We start from the raw sequence: 19,912 nt of genomic DNA on the forward strand, positions 1-19,912 counted from the left end.
ACAAGGTGGTCATAGGGGAAGATGAGCAACTCAGACAATGGATCCTTCAATCATTGCATGACTCCCCTATAGGAGGCCATTCGGGGCTGAATGTCACCCATCATAGGGTGAGGCAACTCTCTTACTGGTCGGGACTAAAAAGAGATGTGACCAAATATGTGCATCAGTACACCACCTGCCAACGGTGTAAACATGAGCAAGTGCCCTCTTTAGGCCTTCTGTAGCCTCTGGAGATACCATCTCAAGCTTGGGAACAGATCACCATGGACTTTGTAGAGGGTCTGCCCAAATTTGAGGGGTTCGATACTATCCTAGTGGTAATGGACCAGATGATGAAGTTCAACCACTTCATCACCTTGGCACACCCATTTACTGCTACAGGGGTGGCTAGGAAATTGATGGATTCGGTATTTAAGATACATGGGCTACCAAGGACTGTTGTCTCTGACAAAGACAAAGTATTCACAAGTTAGTTCTGGAAAGCACTATTTCAAGGATTAGGAATCAAGCTGCAGATGTCTTCGACCTATCACCCAAAGACCGATAAACAAACAGAGCGTGTGAATCAATGTCTTGAGACATACTTAAGGTGCCTAAGCTTCACTAAACCCAGGAGTTAGAGTAAGTGGATGGCATTGGCTTAGTGGTGGTACAACACCAACTTCCACACAGCTCATAAGAGAACCCCCTTTGAAGCTCTATTTGGATACCCTCCCCATATAATTCCAGCTATTATGCACTACACTCCAGCTAAAACTTCAACTGATCAGTACTTACAAGCAAGGCAGAAGGCTTTGCAGGTGATTAAGAAGGAGCTTGCCATGGCAGAGCAAAAGATGAAGCAAATGCCTGACAGACACCATTATGATAGAACATTTGAAGTGGGTGAGGAAGTCTACTTGAAGGTTAAAAGGTTCCAACAACACCTTTTTTGTAAGGGACCTACGTTTAAGATCAGCCCAAAGTACTATGGGCCCTTCCGAGTTCTTGCTAAAGTGGGACCGGTAGCCTACCGATTACAACTTCCAGAAAAAGTAGGGTTGCACCCAGTATTTCATGCATCACTCCTAAAGAAGGCAGTTGGGCCATCTGAGACAGTTAGCAGGGAAGTACTAGAATTGGTTGAAGACCAGGTGGTAGAGGTGGAACCCCAAGCTATGCTGGATAAACAGGTGATCCACAAGAATTTTGTGCCCCTCACACAAGTTTTGGTGCAGTGGTCACACTTGCACCTCGACAACACCACTTGGGAGTATCTCCCAGATCTGCTCCAGCAATATCCCAAGGTGGCTAGACTTCTTTGATTTCTTGGGAACAAGAAATAATTCAAGGGGAGGGGAGTTGTCACAGCCCAAGGGCATGAATGTAATTAGGGGCAGGATATAACTGTAATTAGTAAAGATTCTAAGGCTAGTAGGACTCCACACACATGGCCACTTGGTCCTGCCTGCCGAGAGAGTTGGTTAGAAGAATTCTCTAGAGATGTAACTCTCCTATAAATATGATGAATGCATGAGAATGGGGATCATGTGAGGATTAATACCATTGATCTTTTCCCTCCTAATTCTCTCAATCTCTCTCTCTCTCTCTCTTTCTTTCTCTCTTCTTTCCCTCTCTTTCTCGTGTTTGTCTTTCCCACCTATTCTCTATTCTTCCTTAATTACGGAAGAACCTTCCTGTCAGATTTGAGATCTAACACATAACATTTCTACCATTCAATATTCAAGCTCCACTCAAATTGCTTATTCTCAGTAATTTATTGTTTTCTTGTGTTTTGTTTTAGTAAATTCAAAGCCATAAACCCCCTCTCCCAATGAATCCACCCATGACCAAGTATTCAAAGTTCAGCCATGGTCTTGAGTCTAGTAGACAAATCATATTGAGATCAGAACAGCTAAGCACTTTAAAAGCAGTTCAAGTAATCCAAAATAGTGTAGTATTTAGTCCCTCACCTTACAGCAAACCACAAAAAAGTTTGTTGTACAACCTTCCAGTATCTTATCCCCATCATTAGACAACAAAAGTTCAGTGGCCCCTGGTGGCCTCAACTTCTCCAAAGACTTCCTAAGCCTGCCAAAGAAACAAATTCCAAAACAAAGTCCAAAAGATCGTGATGCCAGCAAAATCCATAAGCACACAACTCTTAACAGACAAAACATTACCTAACCCATTCTGAATACTTGGCATTAGCGAAATCCCTCCCATGACCCACCACGGCCAAACAGGCTCCATTTTCTCGAATACCAAACGCAGGAGGCAAATATGTCCCCACATGTACGTACACATCAAAAGCCCTAGAAATTATTTCTTCGTCCACTATATCCTCATCTGCTCTCAGCTTCTCCAAGTTGCCACTCACAAGAACGGCAATTGATAATTCTTCACCAATATTCCTCACTTTCAACGCCGCCGGCAACGCTTTACTCACCGAATTGCTGACCAGGGAGCGAACCATCAAATCCCAATTTGACGATTGCGTCAAACGTGATGAAAATAAGTCTACTGAATTTCCGGATTCAAACAAAAGGTTGGGATTCGAATTCAGTAGAATTTTCGCGGAATCGGTGAGTCTGCGCAAATGCCTTTCCCAGAACAAGACGATCGAACCGTTGTCGTGAGTGCGGGTCGCCGTGTAAGCGCCTGAAATTGTTGCCACAGAATGTGATAAACAGTGCTTTACATGAAAAACATTGTAACTGCTAGGCGATTTCAGAAAACAAAAATTGCACCGGCGGCTACCAACCTGGGTGGGATTCGAGGATGGCAGGGAGTGGTGGAGTGCCGTCAGCGGAGAGGACGCCATTGACGAAGAGAACCCTGCTGATGGACGCCATTGACGAAGATAAACCCTACCCGCTGGTGTAAATTCCACTACCCCTCGTCGGGGAAATTTGCAAAAATAAGAGTGGCGGATCTTGGCGGATCTTTACAAAAATAGAACTCTTGAATTTTTTTTTACAAAATTATGATTTTTTAAAAGTTGAATGGCCAAAAACACCCCTGATATAAATTGGCCCTAAGATCCCTTTGTCGTCTTCCTCTCGCACGTACATCCCCAATCACTCGTCGACCAAAACATCTCTCTCGCCCGTCCTTTTCGTTCTCTATTTTAAACATCTAGGGTTGCTATCTCTTCGTCGATTTGTCGTCTTCAAAGTCATTGCAGGCATGTATTCATTTTCTTATTTTTGAAAATCTTTTGGTAAAAGACGATTGGTATTCCTTTTGGGTGATTTCAAAGTCTTTTACTCTCTTCGATACGATTTTTTGAATGACTACGTAATGGGTATGCAAATGAATCTCACTCTAATCCTGCATTCTAAAGCTCAATTGAGTGAAGGGTATGCATTTCACTAGTTTGAACATCTATCGGTTGATGTATTGGTTAGATATCGATATATGTCAACCGATATAAGTTCAAATCGGAACCACACCCAAAAATGTTTTATATCGGTTTGGTTCATATATCAGTCACAAAAATATATATAAGGATATGTAAGTATATATCGACATCATATATCGATATAATTGTATCGGTTTTAATTTAATGTAACTGATACATAGTAACCGATATACATCATATAACAAATGATATATCGATTTTAATTTTACGCAAATCGATATATAATAACCGACATATCCTTATGCGATTGATATTATGAAATCGATCTCTGCTACAAAAGTGCAGATAAGGCAAGATTCTGCTTCAGTGTCCTCTTAATGCCTTCAACATTGTGACGTGGTAAAACTCCTTGATCTCCACATTATCATCTAATATATGTGGAAAATAGAGAAATATTAGGTAAACAAATAATACATAACATATAACTGAAATATAAGGTAAACAAACAATCGATGCGCATAAATATGTCGGTTACAGAGCATCGGTCAAGTACCCATATCATATAACCTATGTCAATTACCCTAATAATGTTTTATATCAATTACCACATTAATTTTTTATATTTGTTTATATATCGGTTATGTATATATGTTTGAAAATGATATCTATCAACCGACATCCTATCTCAATTGATATATCGATGGCATTAGCATTTTCCTGGCTTCTGCTTCAGTCTTTCCTCTTAATGTATTCGCCATCCGCTTGTGTTATTCTCAAACGACATATGAATTCAGTGAACAATTAGTGAGTTGTATTGAAAGGACAAATATTTAATTTTTCAGTCATTAAATATTTCAATATTGGTGCGGAAGTATCGGTTTTATTAAACGATATATATGCACTAATATTAACATATTGGTCAAACATATTAGTTCCTTTGTATCGAATTTAAACCGATACAAAGGAATCGATATTATCTTGGATATATATTATGTATTGGGAAGTGTGCAACGAACATTATTATGCATATATGTGGAGTATTTGGACATTGGAAGGCATTTAATTCCAGTCGCCAACGTATCCTACCGGTGCAGATATTGGGAAGTGAATTATTTTAATATTAAATTCTCTTAAATATTTCAATATCAGTTGGTAATCGATACATGTTGCTAACAACGCTCGACTTTGTCCTATCGATGTATAGCTATCGTTTATATAACTAATATGTATACACCGATGTTGAAATATTTATGCACCGATGCGGATGATGTCGACCAACCAAATCGGTTTATCACCAATACAACATAACCGATATCCTAATAGCCACATCGGTTGATATGAAGAAGTACAACTTCCAAATAATATCGATCAATACATATCGGTACGGATATCGATATGTTTAATCGATATCATTAAAAAATTTAATTTTTTCTTGTCTGCATTGTCCAATGTATGCACCGATAGGATTGTTTTTTTACTGGACACAAATGCCATTCCCGCTAAAACGCGACTCTTGATCTTACTTTTCCTTCAATCGACTGCTCCATACGGTTACATCTCGATGTCACTATTGCTTCCCATTTTCGTTGATTGCGCATACTCTTGAACTTCTCAAGAGGTTACATCATCTAATATGTAACACCCCGCCTTACACGAACGCGTCACTATAAGGAAATTCCCGGGAATCCTTTTTTTTTTTAAGTCTGTCACACGCGGCGCCATGGATACAATCTTCACATGCAGATGAAACACTCGTCACATACAATGGCCGACGCCCGCGGTGGTTCCAAGAGCAATCTTCACGTGCAGATGAAAACCCCGAGAATTCCAGTCTTACTCGTTTAACTAACAAGATCAAACGACTTAAAACTAAACGAAACAATACAGCGGAATAAATACAACAAAATGTCGTGGCCTACCACGATTTTCATACCAGTCAATCCTATTTCGAAATACAAGTTACAATATTACAAAATGATATCAGCAGTATCATATAATCGTTCGTACATATACCAAAACAACTTCTGACATCTTCAAAATGGTAACAACGACTATCGACTAAACACCGTCAGCCCCACCGGCCATTTCTTCGACCTCGCAGCAATTCCTAGCTGGAACGTTGAATGTTCCAGGGGCATAACCCATGTTAGATGATAAAACATCTAAGTAATGGCATGAAACAGTTTATACAATTCATGAACAACATATGAGCATGGCATATACAAACAATGACAACATGCAACATGTCTAACTTGAGAAATCTCCCTAGCATACTCAACCTCCCGTGGAAAATCCATTCCACACACCGTTGGGGTTGACCTTGCCGCGACATACTTAATCCCTCGGGTGCCCTACAGTGTCACCCGTTCACCAGGATTAACCTTGTCCCATCCTCAAAAAGACCCCATCCCGTCCCATATGGACCTAACAACGACACGAAAATAGACACCCCAATGATATGAAAATACACGCCATGCACCGACTTGTCTTAAAAGTAAAAACAGTTGATGCAATATTTCACATGTTAAATATGCAAATGATTCCACAATGTACATAAGTGTGACGCCTTTGTAAAACAACTCGGGTTCGAAAGGGTATAACCGCTCACTAGAACCGGTCCGATCACGTGAATCCTAAGCTCGGGAGGGTAAAACCACTCACCAGAACCCTCTACACACACTTCAAAATACATTCAAGACAAGATAAAACTAGAATCAACCCACTCACCTGAATTCGAAAAAGTTCAGATTTCACCTCGAAAAACGTGCCACACCTCAAAAATTGTGTAATCCTTCTTCCAACAACCCAATTGACTCCTATTTCACCATTAAGACCTTAGGAATCAATTTTTCTATTTTTCCTCAATTTTCTCTATTTTTCTTTATTTTTCAAACATTTCTACCTTCGGAAATTCATAAAAAATACCTAACATCAAGTTTCACAAAATATTTCTCCATGAAAATTCCTAAAATAATTTTACCAAAATTCCAAAATTAAAATCAAGCAAAAATCATACCTCACGCGCCACCTAGAGGCCCGGCGAGTGAAGCCCACACGTAGCCGGCCTAGTCGTCTTCTCCGGCCTTCTTCTCCGACTTTGGCGAGCTCCGATGCTCTAAACAACTATGGGGCCTGAAAGGTCTTGTCGAGGCGACCTCAGTTGTGCCTTCAAACCTCAGAAAAAGTAGCCAAAAAAGGCTTTAAAGCCAGTTGCAGGTCGCGGTCCGGCCGAGCCTGATTTTCTAGCGACCTTCGCAAAATCCCTCCAAACCTATACCAAATGACCCCAAATGCTCTAGAAACAATCGTCAACAGCCAAGGAACAAAAGCCCCTTATCCCAGAAGCTCGATTCATCCTAAAACTAGAGAAATTTCGATCTATTTGTGCCTCAAACCTATCGGCCGAGAACCCCTTTTATACTTATTTTTGACCCAATTCCCCATCATATCTAGCTCGTTCTTATCCCTTCAACCCAAATCCATCCTCCAAACCAATCGAAAAGCCCGAAATCACGAGCCTAAGCCCTCGAAAGATTCAGCCAAATCGAAAATTTCTTCCGCCACCATTTCCGGTCACATCCTAGCATTTTCCTACCAATGGCGAGTCCCTACAACTTCATCATCATCTGAAGCTAGCCTAGCACTTACCAGGCGACCTTCCTGACGCTCCCAGGCGGCTGGCCGGCGGCCACAGTGCGGCCGGTCAGATTCACACTATGCAATTTTTGAAAAATTGCATTTTAGCCCCTAATCAACTTTTAATTGCATTTTCTCCCATTCTTAGATACCCCTAGACTATCTAACACTTTCACTACTACCCATAAGTTCTATATTTTTCATTTCCTCAAGAAATTTCTGAAAAATTGGTCGTTTCGACCTCCCTCGGATAATTTACAAAATCTGCACTTTTGCCTGAATGCTCCTAATCGCGCGTCTTTTACTTCAAACCTTCGAAAATCTCTTGATTTTGTCAAATGTCGCTCATTTGGGCAATTTTTACCTTCATCGGCTTGCTTTTCATGGTCCCTTACCCTTCGGTTGCATTTCGAATATTACACAAAAGCCCAAAACTATAATTAAATACCAAATTTGACCTCATAATTTCTAAAATGCTTATAATATTGAACACTGGATATTACATCATACCATCTCATTGCTCACGTATTGTTTCTGATGGCTCGCTCACGTTGTGTGTCATTCGAGAGAACACAAGTGATAAGATGGCTACATCGGTGAATAACAAGAGCGAGAAGAACAAGACAAAGATAATAAATAAGGACTTTGAGGTCAATAAGTTTTTCAATGACAGAATCATGAGACTTGATCATTTTGAAGGCACCGTTGAAGACATTCGGAGAACGCTAAATCAGAAGTCTCACCTAGAGGAACAGTTTAAGGCATCTGCTTTTGGCCATATTATCTATGGGGTAGAGAGACTAAAATGGAGCATTCAGTTAGTCCACAGACTATTGTTAAGCCTGTTGAAGCAGATAGACGATAAATGAACCTTGTGTTTCAGGCTCAAAGGTCAAGATGTAAAATTTGGGAGGGAAGAGTTTGCGCTGATAACGGGGTTGAAGTTTGGCAACAGCGAAGAGAAAAATCATATTGAAGGGGCCTCCGAAACTGTTTGCCAAGTTTTTCCCCAAATGCAACCTAAAGATGGGAGTTTCAAGGTCTAGGTTAATTTAGGTGTGTCGGCAGGATATTGTTAGCGTAAAGGTGGAATGTTCTGATGATGAACTCCTATCTATGTCTTATATGATGATGATATGGGAAATCAATTTCAAGTCTTCTCGCACAAGGGTGGATATAAGATATTTTCATCTGGCCTCTCATTGGGATGAGTTGAATCGATTCTCTTGGGCAACCTACTCCTTTATCATTACCACAGAGAGTGCCATAAAGACATATTGAATGGGTTCAATCGGCAAAACAAAAAGAAGATGTATTCCATTGGAGGTTTCCCACTTACCTTACAGGTATGATTTTATATGTTAATATATAGAGATTTAGTATCGTTGTGGACTTACCGATACGAATGTGGAAATCGGTAATGCAATATCGGGTTAATAACCGATGATGTGAACAATATGTATATTATTAACCGATATGTATAATCGATATGTCTATTTTAAAACATTATGTTTACTATATATCGGTGGAACATCGATGTGAACTAACCGATACGAATATGGATATCGGTTATACCATATCGGTAATTGACTAATTCTTTTAACCGACATGTCTTTTAATAACTGATATTTATAACATATATGTATATTTTAGAATATTATGCTTAATATATATCGGTCGAGCATCGATGTGGACTAACCGATACGAATGTGGATATCGGTTATATCATATCGATAATTGACCGATTATTTTAACCGACATGTATTTTATCAACCGATATGTCTAATTTATATCGATTTGCTTACTCAATTGCAGATCTTTTTGTTTGAGATTATGCCACATTTGGTTGACTAGAAGATTGTTCGAAGAATAAGATAAGGCCCTAAAGCTCCAAGAATAAAGAAATTGAGACTTTTTCATCCTCAGATCTCCCAATAACAAATTACGGAGGAGTAAAATTTTTAATAAGGATGTTATCCATATTGTGCCAATAGAAAAAGAGAGGCGTACAGATTATTTTTACAAGACACATGATGTAGTGGTTGAAGAAGAAGAAGAAGCGGAAGAAGAAGGAGAAAATGTTGTTGAAGGAGAAGAAAGGGGTGAAAAAGTAGTTGAAGAAGAAGGAAAGGGTGAAAATGTGGTTGAAGAAGAAGAAGAAAAAGGAAGGGGTGAATCAAATAACCAACTAGGAACAAGGCATGTGGAGCCGAAGAAAATAAAAACATTAAAGAACTATTTACAAGGTATAAAACTGAAATTGGGGAAGTTAGTAGGGAAGTTCAGGAGTTGAAGATGGAGATCGGATTGATGAAGATAGAGGTGAAGAGGGATTTAAGTAACATGATGAACTTGTTGAAAATAATCTATGAGAAGGTGGAGAATATGGGGAGGGGAATGGAGAATATGTGGAGGAAATGATGGAAATGAATGGGGGGAAGGTGGAAGAAGGGGATGGGGTTGAGGTGGGGACGAATGGGGAGGGGAGGGTGGGAAAGTGGAGAAGAGGGAAACGGTTGAGGTAGGGAGATGAATAGAGAGGGGGAGGAGGGGAACGATGGGGAGGGGGAGAAGGTGGAGGTGGGGAATGATGTGGAGGGAGAGAAGGTGAAGGAGGGTGTAGAGGAGATGAAGGAAGGGGAGGATAGGATGGATGTGTCCTTAGAAGTAGTAAGTGTCACAAGTCTTGTTAGGGAGACATATAAAAAGAGACGTATGCACAAGGGGTAGAAAAGAAAAACGATCATTGAATCAATATTGAAGCCCTCTGCTGAAACTGAAGACAAAGGACCACCCACATACACCTCCAGGCTTCATAAGCTGAGCCCCCTACAAATAAGTGCTCTAACCAGTAAGATTTGGGAGGCTTTCCAAAATTATCTCAAAAACCTAAGTAGAAAGACAACAACTGTTATAGCAACATGTTGTTCAATGAACAAGGACTTTTTTGAGATCTTTACCACACCGGACAAGTGGCTCCAATCTGAGCTAAGTAATTCTCTAATTGTATCAGTTTTATTTTATAGTAATTCTCTAATTGGTATTTATACATTGGTATTCATATATCGGCGTATGACCGATAGTGTTTTTGTGATTATATATCGGTTATGAAAACCATTATCGCCATCCATATATTGGTATTCATATATCGGTGTATGACTGATATATGTAACCGGTAGTTGTATTGGTAATTTTATATCGGTTATAAAACTTTTATCGACATTCATATATCGGTATTCATATATCGATGTATGACCGATATATGTAACCGATAGTTGTATTGGTAATTTTATATCGGTTATGAAACTTTTATCAGTATTCATATATCGGTTTTCTATGTCGATTACGAGCATTTATTTATAATCAATAGGTAGGTATGATATTTTGTTTAAATCCTTACAGCACATGAACACCTACGTGTACATGCTTAACAAAAGAATGAAGGAAATAGAGACATACAGTAAGGAGTTATCATTGGTTGATACAACATTTGCCATAAGTTATACAATAATCAATATATATCAAAATCTTTATGTGGAATTTACCGTTTATTTTGGAAATTAATCCTTTATCATTTTGACCTCACACAGCAAACCTTAAAAAGTGATTGAGAACTTTATAATGCAGGCAAATGGAAGACGTGAGATGACCACAATATCTCAGTAGTACTTTTTTGGGTTGAGACAGGTTACTCTAAACCATTTTTGAACGTGAATAACCTGCTCTACCCTGCAAACATCGATAATAATCATTGGGTTCTGGTTAGGGTTGATATGGGCTCTCAACGTGTTCATATTTACTCCTCTACTAAACCCATTTGTTATGAAATGAAGTTTCAATATATGGTAGAGATGATACCAAAACTTCTAACACAATACGGATACTCCGATTTGAAATATGGATTTATTGTAAATGATAAATGGGAATTACAGGTTGAGGACGCTTCGCAACAAATTGGGTAAACAACATTTATTTATTTTTTATTAGTTGGAGTTGTTTTAATTGTGATGCCTATTAATTTTTGTAACTTGCTTACAATTGACAAGAGTGGTGATTGTGGGATTTTTGTTTTAAAGTGGATGGAATTAATGGTCCACAAAAAATCAATTGTAGAAATGAGTCAAAAGCCTTCACAATTCAGAATTCGAATGACTTGGGAGCTTTATGGGTTTGCAGTATTGGATGCAAAGGATTTTGCAGTCAAGATTGCAGATAAATCCAAGAAGAGAAAGACAAATTGAACAATTTTTTTTGTAGTTCTTCATAAATTTACATTTTTTGCACATAGTTGTAATTCTTCGTACATATTGTGTACACATAGGCGGAATAGTTATAATGATTGTTGTCATTCTTTGTACATAGTTGTTGTAGCGGCCCTCTCCAGATCATCCCGCTAGCATAGAAAATCCGAAAGGAGGTCGTTACGAAATGGATACAAGAACAATAAACTCAAAATAAACACCAATTCTTTTTTTTTTTACTCGCTCACTATCCATAAGAGCTCAAATTAAATATTACACACCCTTTACATTATCATCTTGGGCTTATCGCCCATACATTTTTCAAATAAAAGGGCACTAAGGTTCTAACAACATATTAAACCCTCCATTTTCTGCCCTCAACAATTACACCCATAGATCTTGAGGGTGGGACATCCCTGTACACAACTAAACCCGGGCTCTAGCCTCATTGGACTCGCCTTCAGCAATAACTTATCCCTTACCTGGAATGACAGGAATAAGCAAGGTGAGCCACAAGGCTCAGCAAGTATATATTTCAACATATAAACAATAAAGTTAAGGCATGGATAAACCAAAATGGAATAGACCCGACTCCCCAAGTACGAGTAACATTTCCCATTAGATCCCATTATTATTATCATTCCCATGCCATTGTCATTGTGCATTTCATGCATCATTTCATCTCTCAATCATTATGATAATTTCCATGCCATTGGCATTATGCAATTCATGCATCATTTCATTTCTCAATCATTACGATCATTTCCATGCCATTGGCATTATGCAATTCATGCATCATTTCATTTCTCAATCATTATGATCATTTCCATGCTATTGGCATTATGCAATTCATGCATCATTTCATTTCTCAATCGTTATGCTCATTCCCATGCCATGGTCATTATGCATTTTATGCATCATTTCATTTCTCATGAATATATAATTTTCCATGCAGCATATCGGCCCTCAAGGCCTTTCATTCACATGCATGCATACATATACATAGAAAAATCATTTAGCCATTCATTTGGCTTGAGCATCGCCGACCGAGTCTATGGCCACCTTTCCTGCGTCAGGCGCTCTTTAGGATATCATTTTCTCAACCCGCGGTATGTAACCACCGCGCAAAATAATAAGTGCGCAAATAATAATAACATGCAATGCTCATGTAGGTTTCAAGTAAGCATATCAAACATGCTACATTATTAGCAATGTTCTCCTCATAATCGTCATGCGCATTTAGCCATTTCAAGATTATCTCCTCACATGAGCCGATGATATTTTCATCATATGATTTGGCATCATTCATTGAGATTCATTTCCATACCATAAATAATAATACCATGCAATGCTCATGAGGGTTTTCAAGTAAACATATCGACATGCTTCATTATTTGAAATGTCTCATTATGATCATCATGCACACTTAGACATTTCAAGATTTCATCCTTACATGAGCTAGTGGTATTTTCATCACGTAATTTAGCATTATTTATTGGGATTCATTTTCATACCATTTCTCAAGGTCAAACAAGTTGATTACATGAATTCACCATTTAAAAACTCATGATTTTCATCTTTAATTCCCACCATTAATTAACTTTCCCATTTTTGGAACACTTACATATCCACGAGATGATTTTTGAAGCCAACTAAAACAACACAAGGGCTTTGGGGAAGAATTTCAAGCATTAGAAAAGAATCCGACCAAAAAAAAGAATCATTGCATTCTGCTGGTTGACTAAATAAAAGAGTTAGTCAACCGACTGAGGACTTAGTCAACCGATGAAGGAGAGTTAGTCGACTAAATAGGGACTTGGTCGACCGAGTAAAAACACTTGGTCGACTAACAGAAGCTTAAATTATCACTTGGTCGACCGACTGAAATCACTTGGTTGACCGACTGAACACTTGGTCGACTAACAGGCTATATTATCACTTGGTCGACTAGCAGCCCACTTGGTCCACCGACTAAAACACTTGGTCAACCGACTGAAATACTTGGTCGACTAACAGAGGCTTATATCATCACTTGGTCGACCGACTAAAATCACTTGGTCGACTAACAGAGGCTTATATTATCACTTGGTCGACCGACTGAAATCACTTGGTCGACTAACAGCCCACTTGGTCAACCGACTAAAACACTTGGTCGACCGACTGAAATATTTGGTCGACTAACAGAGGCTTCTATTATCACTTGGTCGACCGACTGAAATCACTTGGTCGACTAACAGCCCACTTGGTCAATCGACTAAAACACTTGGTCGACAGACTGAAATACTTGGTCGACCAACAGAGAACAAAACACATACTTGGTCGACCGATAGAAATACTTGGTCGACCAACAGAGGCCTGAAACTTAAAAATAACAACGATAACCACAAAACTCAAGCAAGATACACCAAATCTTGCTTCTCTAACATTCCTAATCAATCAAGTGTCATTCCTTTGAGAATTTAGGGTGAACTAAACCCTAATGAAAACTCACAAAAAGACCCATTGATGACAAACAAGATTTTAACGGAATGAGAAAATAATCCACCCTTCAATATAAACTCATGATTTGATCTCCTAACAAAATAGAAGATTCGAAAACAAGGAAACTCAGAAGGAAACCAACGTGACCCAAAAGAAAAGGGCCCAAGGCTTTATTAACAAGGAAGATCAACATGATCTTGCAACGAAACAACAAAGAAGAAATAATAACTTGCAAACCAAAAAGAAATGCAAGAAAAACTTGCCTTTAATGAAGAAAAACCCACGGAGAAGAATGCACTCAGCTGCAACTTCACTTCAAGCTTCCATGGACATCAAAATGGAGAAGAAGAAGGAAAGAAGAAGATGAAGAAGATGGCCGATCGGGAGGATAGAGAGGGAATAAAAGAAAAAGACAAGGAAAAGAAAGAAGGCATGGAGGAAGGGATGGCCGCTCACCAACCTTCCAACCACTCCTTTGGCCAAATTACAACTTTACCCCTCTCATTTGCACACATACCACAAGCCATTAAACCCATTATGGTCATTTACCTCTTTTTCTTTTCTTTTTCATTTTCCTTTCTACTCCATTATACTCATAAATTCATTTATAATAAAACCCATTTATGAAATTCCCTAATTGCCCTTACCTTTTTCAATAAAGCAAGAACTATTTGGTCACTTTGCATTTTACAATTCTTTTCTTCTTTTCTTTTAATCCACAAAATACAATTATATATATATAATTTCATTTATTAAATTCCATCTCTCACATTTTACACATGGGCCTAAGCCCAATTCAAAAATCCACTCATACACTTACATGGGCCCAAGCCCAACTCATTTGCTCAATTAATTATAATGGCCCATTTCCATTAGCCCACCAAAAAGGGCATCAACATAACATTAAGCCCAATGGGCTTCACAACCATACAACACTTGCCATATAAAAAGTCTCCCCTTGGGCTCAACCCAAGTTTCCAAAAAAAACCAATCCATAAATTTAATACATCATTTATTTATATAATTTTCCCACATAAAGATATGCACACACATATATATATAAATATATATAATGCCCATGCCCACTTTACTAATTGCCCACTTCATTTTAGGCCCATGGGATTTCTCTAAACCATCACATTCATGGACCTTGAACACTTGGCCCAAATGGGCAACCCAATTCATGAATTTAAATACATAAATTTTGACACATAAGAATATTTCCCAACATTCAATTTAATAGAGCAAATCTCCAAATTTTCACAATTAAAATATTAATAAACTTCTAGACCTACTAACGGGTCGTTACAGTTGTAATATAATTGTAAATTTATATTATTGTAATAAGTATTTAAATTTACAATCATTTATACATGCATTTAGATTCTTGTAATATGATTGGAGCATGTATCAGTATTACATGCACTGATATCGGTCATGTAACCAAAGTAGGTAAACCGATATCAATATAACATATCGACCGTATACCGACACAAATTACCGATATCCTTCGTATTCATTTTCATCGGTTTACATACGTCGGTTAGATGACTGATATATATGCATCGATATCCTAATACAAAGATACTTCGAGTTAAAAATATTGACTGTTGACCGATGCAAAATAACTTATATCCTTTGCATTCGTTGTCATCGGTTACATACATTGGTTATGTGACCGATATATATGAACTGATATCTTAATACAAAGATACTTCAGGTTAAAAATATCGGCCGATGACCGATGCAACATAATCGATATCCTCTGCATTTGTTTTCATCGGTTTACATACATTGATTACGTGACCGATATATATGCACCGATATCCTATTACAAAGATATTTCGTGTTGCATACGTCAGTCACATAATTCATTTTCATCTGTTTACATAACTAATATCGGTTTTGTAATTATAAATTAAACTTATGTTCATTGTTAGATCGGGTTCTTAAAATTGGTTATGTTAGGACATGGATGTGTCGATTAATATATATAGGATATTATTAATACTGATTCCATATACATTGGTTAAAATTATTAATATATCAGATATTATTCCTAAACCGATACAACGTTACCAATTGTCAGATTCCATACACATTGCTGTTACCATCGGTTTACATACATAGTGATGATAACTGATATGTCAAAACCGACATCGATCCCCAAACAATTTTTTTTAATACTGCAATGATACATGTTCTATGGTTGTTACCATCTTTGAATATATATATTTAAATATTTATTACAACATTGGTTAAAGAAGTAAATATATGAGTTCAATACAAGAATTTGTGTTGGACATGTTTCACTCTTGCACCTTTCCTGCTGCCTTCCTTTTTTTCATCTAGAGTTATTGGATTTGAGCAAGTTTGGCGATTGTGGCCAATTTGACCACAACGACCACATTTTACCCTCATCTTCTCTTCACTAGCTGAAGGAATTCGACATGTCTTGCGTCTTTCGCATTTGCGTCTAGTTGCTAGTGGTAGTAATTTAATAGATGCACTTTCATCCGGCATGATCCAATCAGCTTGACTGCCTACCGGCATAATCGGATCGGCATCGGCACATAGCAAAGCCTCTATTTGGTAGTATGCGAACGACAAACTATATGGGTCAATATTACGTGAACGTACAGCAACTAGGGCATGTCCACGTGACAATTTGTCGAAATCAAACACCCGACATGTGCAAGTTTTTGCCTTCAAGTCTATTATGCCACCAGAGTTACCATCTTTGACATTGAATCTATACATATCAATTGGTTCTGACTTCCAATATTGGGATAATGCCAATCTTTTAGCTATTTCTCCTTCAGCCCAAGAGGTGAGATGTTCACCCATCTTACTAGCGTGACCCCGTCTCTCATAAAACCATTGTTGAAGCATATTATTAATATACTCCATCAAACATTGAATCGACAATTTACGTGCATCCGCCAAAGCTGCATTGAGGCATTCTGCAATGTTTGTCATCATTATATCAAACCCTTTCCCATCCGAATAGGCACGTGCCCAATGATTGAGGTCGGCCTCTCTAAGATAGGTCCCGATAGCTACATCATATCGCACGAGCTCATTAAATAATTCATGGAATTCTGATTCTCGATAAGCCTTTGTTGCCTTGTAGAACAAAGCATGCACATTTTCATGCTTGAATTTAGCCTTAACTTTCTGGCCAATGTGATATATACAATGTACGTGTAGTGCACTAGGGAAAACAGTCAGTTCCGCATTACTGATGCTTTTATGTCTATCATACACAAATACCAAATTAGGTATCTCATGGCCAATTGTTGATCGCAATTTAGTGAATAACCATTCCCATGAGGCATCATTCTTGGAATCTTTTACTCCCCATGCTATAGGATATACATTGTTGTTACCGTCTTTACATGTGGTAACAAACAAACTACCAAGATATTTACACTTGAGAAAACAAGCGTCAACTGCAATTACGGGCCTCATTTGACTACAAAATCCGGCAAGGCATACACCAATTGCCATAAATAGGTACTTAAATCTACTCTTACTGTCACTCTCAAATTCAGTAATCGTCCCAGGATTTTTCAACTTCAACATGTACAGATAAGATGGCAGCAACTGGAATGATTCATCCGCACCCCCCATATCATGTCTAAAGCCTTTTCTAGCGATCACGATGCCTTTGAATAACTTATGTTGACCCCAAATTCCTTGCGAACATCATTGATAATGTTCTTAGACTTATGAATACGCTTCACATTCTCGTAATAGGGTTTTACATGAGAACCGATTACTCTGCTCTTTGCTTAGCAATGACCAGACTGCATTATTGAAGATGAACATGAATGAGTATATTTACATATTTTCTGACTACCCAACCAAAAGAAGTGTCAAGCGTTGTTACCCTCAACCGCCATTGACACTAATCGTGCTTACACTTCATGTATAATACCTTTGTAGTTGACTTTACCACCTTGTATTCATAATTCTTTCTCAATGCCAACAAACTCATCCTTTGATGCAATTCAGTTTTTGTCGCAAAATTTGGTTTAACTCAACTTCTGACACCTCAAACAATGTTCCCAAACTAACCCTTGATAATCTCGAAGATGGGAGAAAAGTAGGCTTCTCAGCATCATCACTAACTTCTACATCGATATGGACTAATTTGTCAGCATCAATCATAGGGAAAACTTCTTCAGACCCTGCTCTTGCATCATCACAATTAAAAACATCTTCAAACCCTTGTCTATCATCATCACAATTAACATCTTCAAACCCATTCCTATCCACATGATCATCACAATTAACATCGTCGTGCAAACCAGCAGTAGTAATGTTCCTTGTGGCCTCGTTGTTCGACCATATTGGACTATCGCTGCCCAACCGTATCATCGGAGAATTACTGCATTCTTGATTCTCTGCAACCTCTTCATTATTTATAACACCAAAATTCGATTGTGTACTCTGTTGTAATTTGTCCACAAAATCAACACACAATGAGCTTCTAGATTCTATCTGAGAGCATTCTACTATAAAACACTCAACATTTATATCACATTGAATCTCCATTGGAGATGCAGATATATCTAGCATCATAAATTTGTACTTTAGCACAATCGACTTCTCAGCAGGACTAAAATTGAACCTTCTATATACGGAACTTACCAATTGGTTGAATGTGTAATCTGGTTCTACACATATTACACAACAACATTTATCGGTCACGTACTTATATTCGCCTCTATCAACATTATATTCCCACCGACCTCCAAACATCAAAGGTACAAATATAGGTTTATGAGCTGCCATTCCTATAAATTAGAAAAAACATATCGGTTCCATAAGTAAAAAAAAAAGTTATCGGTTGTTTAAGCTTATATTGGTTTCATATATCGGTTGAGACAGTATATACCGGTTACTGTATATTGGATAATGTAAAATTAAAACCAATACGAGTATACCGATATAGCATTTGACATAGGATGTATATCAGTTACTATATATCGGTTTATGTTAAATTAAAACTGATACAAGTATACCGATATAGTATGTTAGTACATGCATACATACCCTTATATATCTTTTCACAACCGATATATGAACCGAACCGATATAAAACATTTTTGGGGATGCTTCTGGTTTGAACCTATATCGGTTAACATATATCGATATCTAACTAGTACATTAGCCGATATATGTTCAAATCAGTGAAATGTAAACCCTTAACTCAATCGAGCTTTAACATGCAGAACCAGGGCGACGTTCATTTGCATACCCATTACGTAATCATTCAAAAAATCGCATCGAAGAGGGTAAAAGACTGAAATCACTCAAAGGCTATACCAATCGTCTTTAGCCAAAGGTTTTCAAACATAAGAAAATGAATACATGCTTGCAATGGCTTTAAAGGCGACGACCGACGAAGAAGCAACAACCCTAGATGCAGAGAATAGAGCATGATCGAGAGAGATATTTTGGCCAGCGACTGATTGGGATGTGTGTGAGAGAGGAAGATGAAGGGAATGGGATGTGCGTGCAAGAGGAAAACGACGAAGGGATCCTTGGGCCAATTTAAATCGAGGGCATTTTTATCCATTTAACTCTCAAAAGTCCTAGTTTTGCAAAGATTTTTTAAGAGTCATATTTTTGCAAATTTCCCCCTTGTTGGAGGCTTAATAACGGTAAATTTATTGGTCCTGGACACACAATGACCACTTAAGAGAAGTGAATTAAGTGATAAAAACTTATTAAATCGAATTCTTCTTTTTTCAAATTCTTGAGATTTTCTTATATAAAGAAAATATTTGTTATAAATATATATGTTGTTTGGAAGTGATAGCAATATAAATATACAAAAAATCACAATATTAACACGAGATATATAGTGGTTCGATGTCTCCAACACCTACGTCCACTCTCTCAAGGTTAACTCAACACTTGAGGTTCCACTATAACCATGCCTAGATTTTCCAACAAGCTCACCTAGGAAACTTTTACACAACATTGAGGTTTTTCCCTTAACTCATCTTGAAAACTAATACAACACATCTAGATTTCAACGGGCTCTAAGATGCCCTCACAATCCACAATTAATACAAATAAACAATCCTAATGTCCAACAAACTTGGACTAATATGGATATGAATACAAAAACAAATATTACAAGGAAAATATACAAATGATACAAGAATTACCAACAAGAAGAAAACCTATTCTTCTT

At 37.9% G+C, this 19,912-nt stretch overlaps 2 protein-coding genes across 6 annotated transcripts in view; both read right to left on the bottom strand.

The window, feature by feature from the left end:
- Positions 1 to 2,910, bottom strand: part of LOC127797196 (uncharacterized) — a 51,983-nt gene extending 49,073 nt beyond the window's left edge. For all 5 annotated transcript variants that reach the window (XM_052329830.1, XM_052329831.1, XM_052329829.1 and 2 more), the window contains exons 1-3: positions 2,744 to 2,910; positions 2,163 to 2,640; positions 1,953 to 2,070 (exon numbers count right to left, since the gene is read on the bottom strand). In XM_052329830.1, the coding sequence (XP_052185790.1) occupies positions 1,953 to 2,070; positions 2,163 to 2,640; positions 2,744 to 2,834 (687 nt within the window). In that variant the 5' untranslated portion in view covers positions 2,835 to 2,910. The remainder of the gene's footprint in view (positions 1 to 1,952; positions 2,071 to 2,162; positions 2,641 to 2,743) is intronic.
- A 13,071-nt stretch (positions 2,911 to 15,981) lies between these two features.
- LOC127796849 (uncharacterized) lies at positions 15,982 to 17,334 on the bottom strand. Its single transcript, XM_052329255.1, has one exon. It carries the CDS (start codon positions 17,332 to 17,334, stop codon positions 15,982 to 15,984), a length of 1,353 nt encoding a protein of 450 aa, XP_052185215.1.
- Positions 17,335 to 19,912: the final 2,578 nt, after the last annotated feature.

The sequence above is a fragment of the Diospyros lotus genome, chromosome 3 (genome assembly GCF_014633365.1).
Source record: "Diospyros lotus cultivar Yz01 chromosome 3, ASM1463336v1, whole genome shotgun sequence".
In the NCBI taxonomy this organism is placed as follows: Eukaryota; Viridiplantae; Streptophyta; class Magnoliopsida; order Ericales; family Ebenaceae; genus Diospyros; species Diospyros lotus.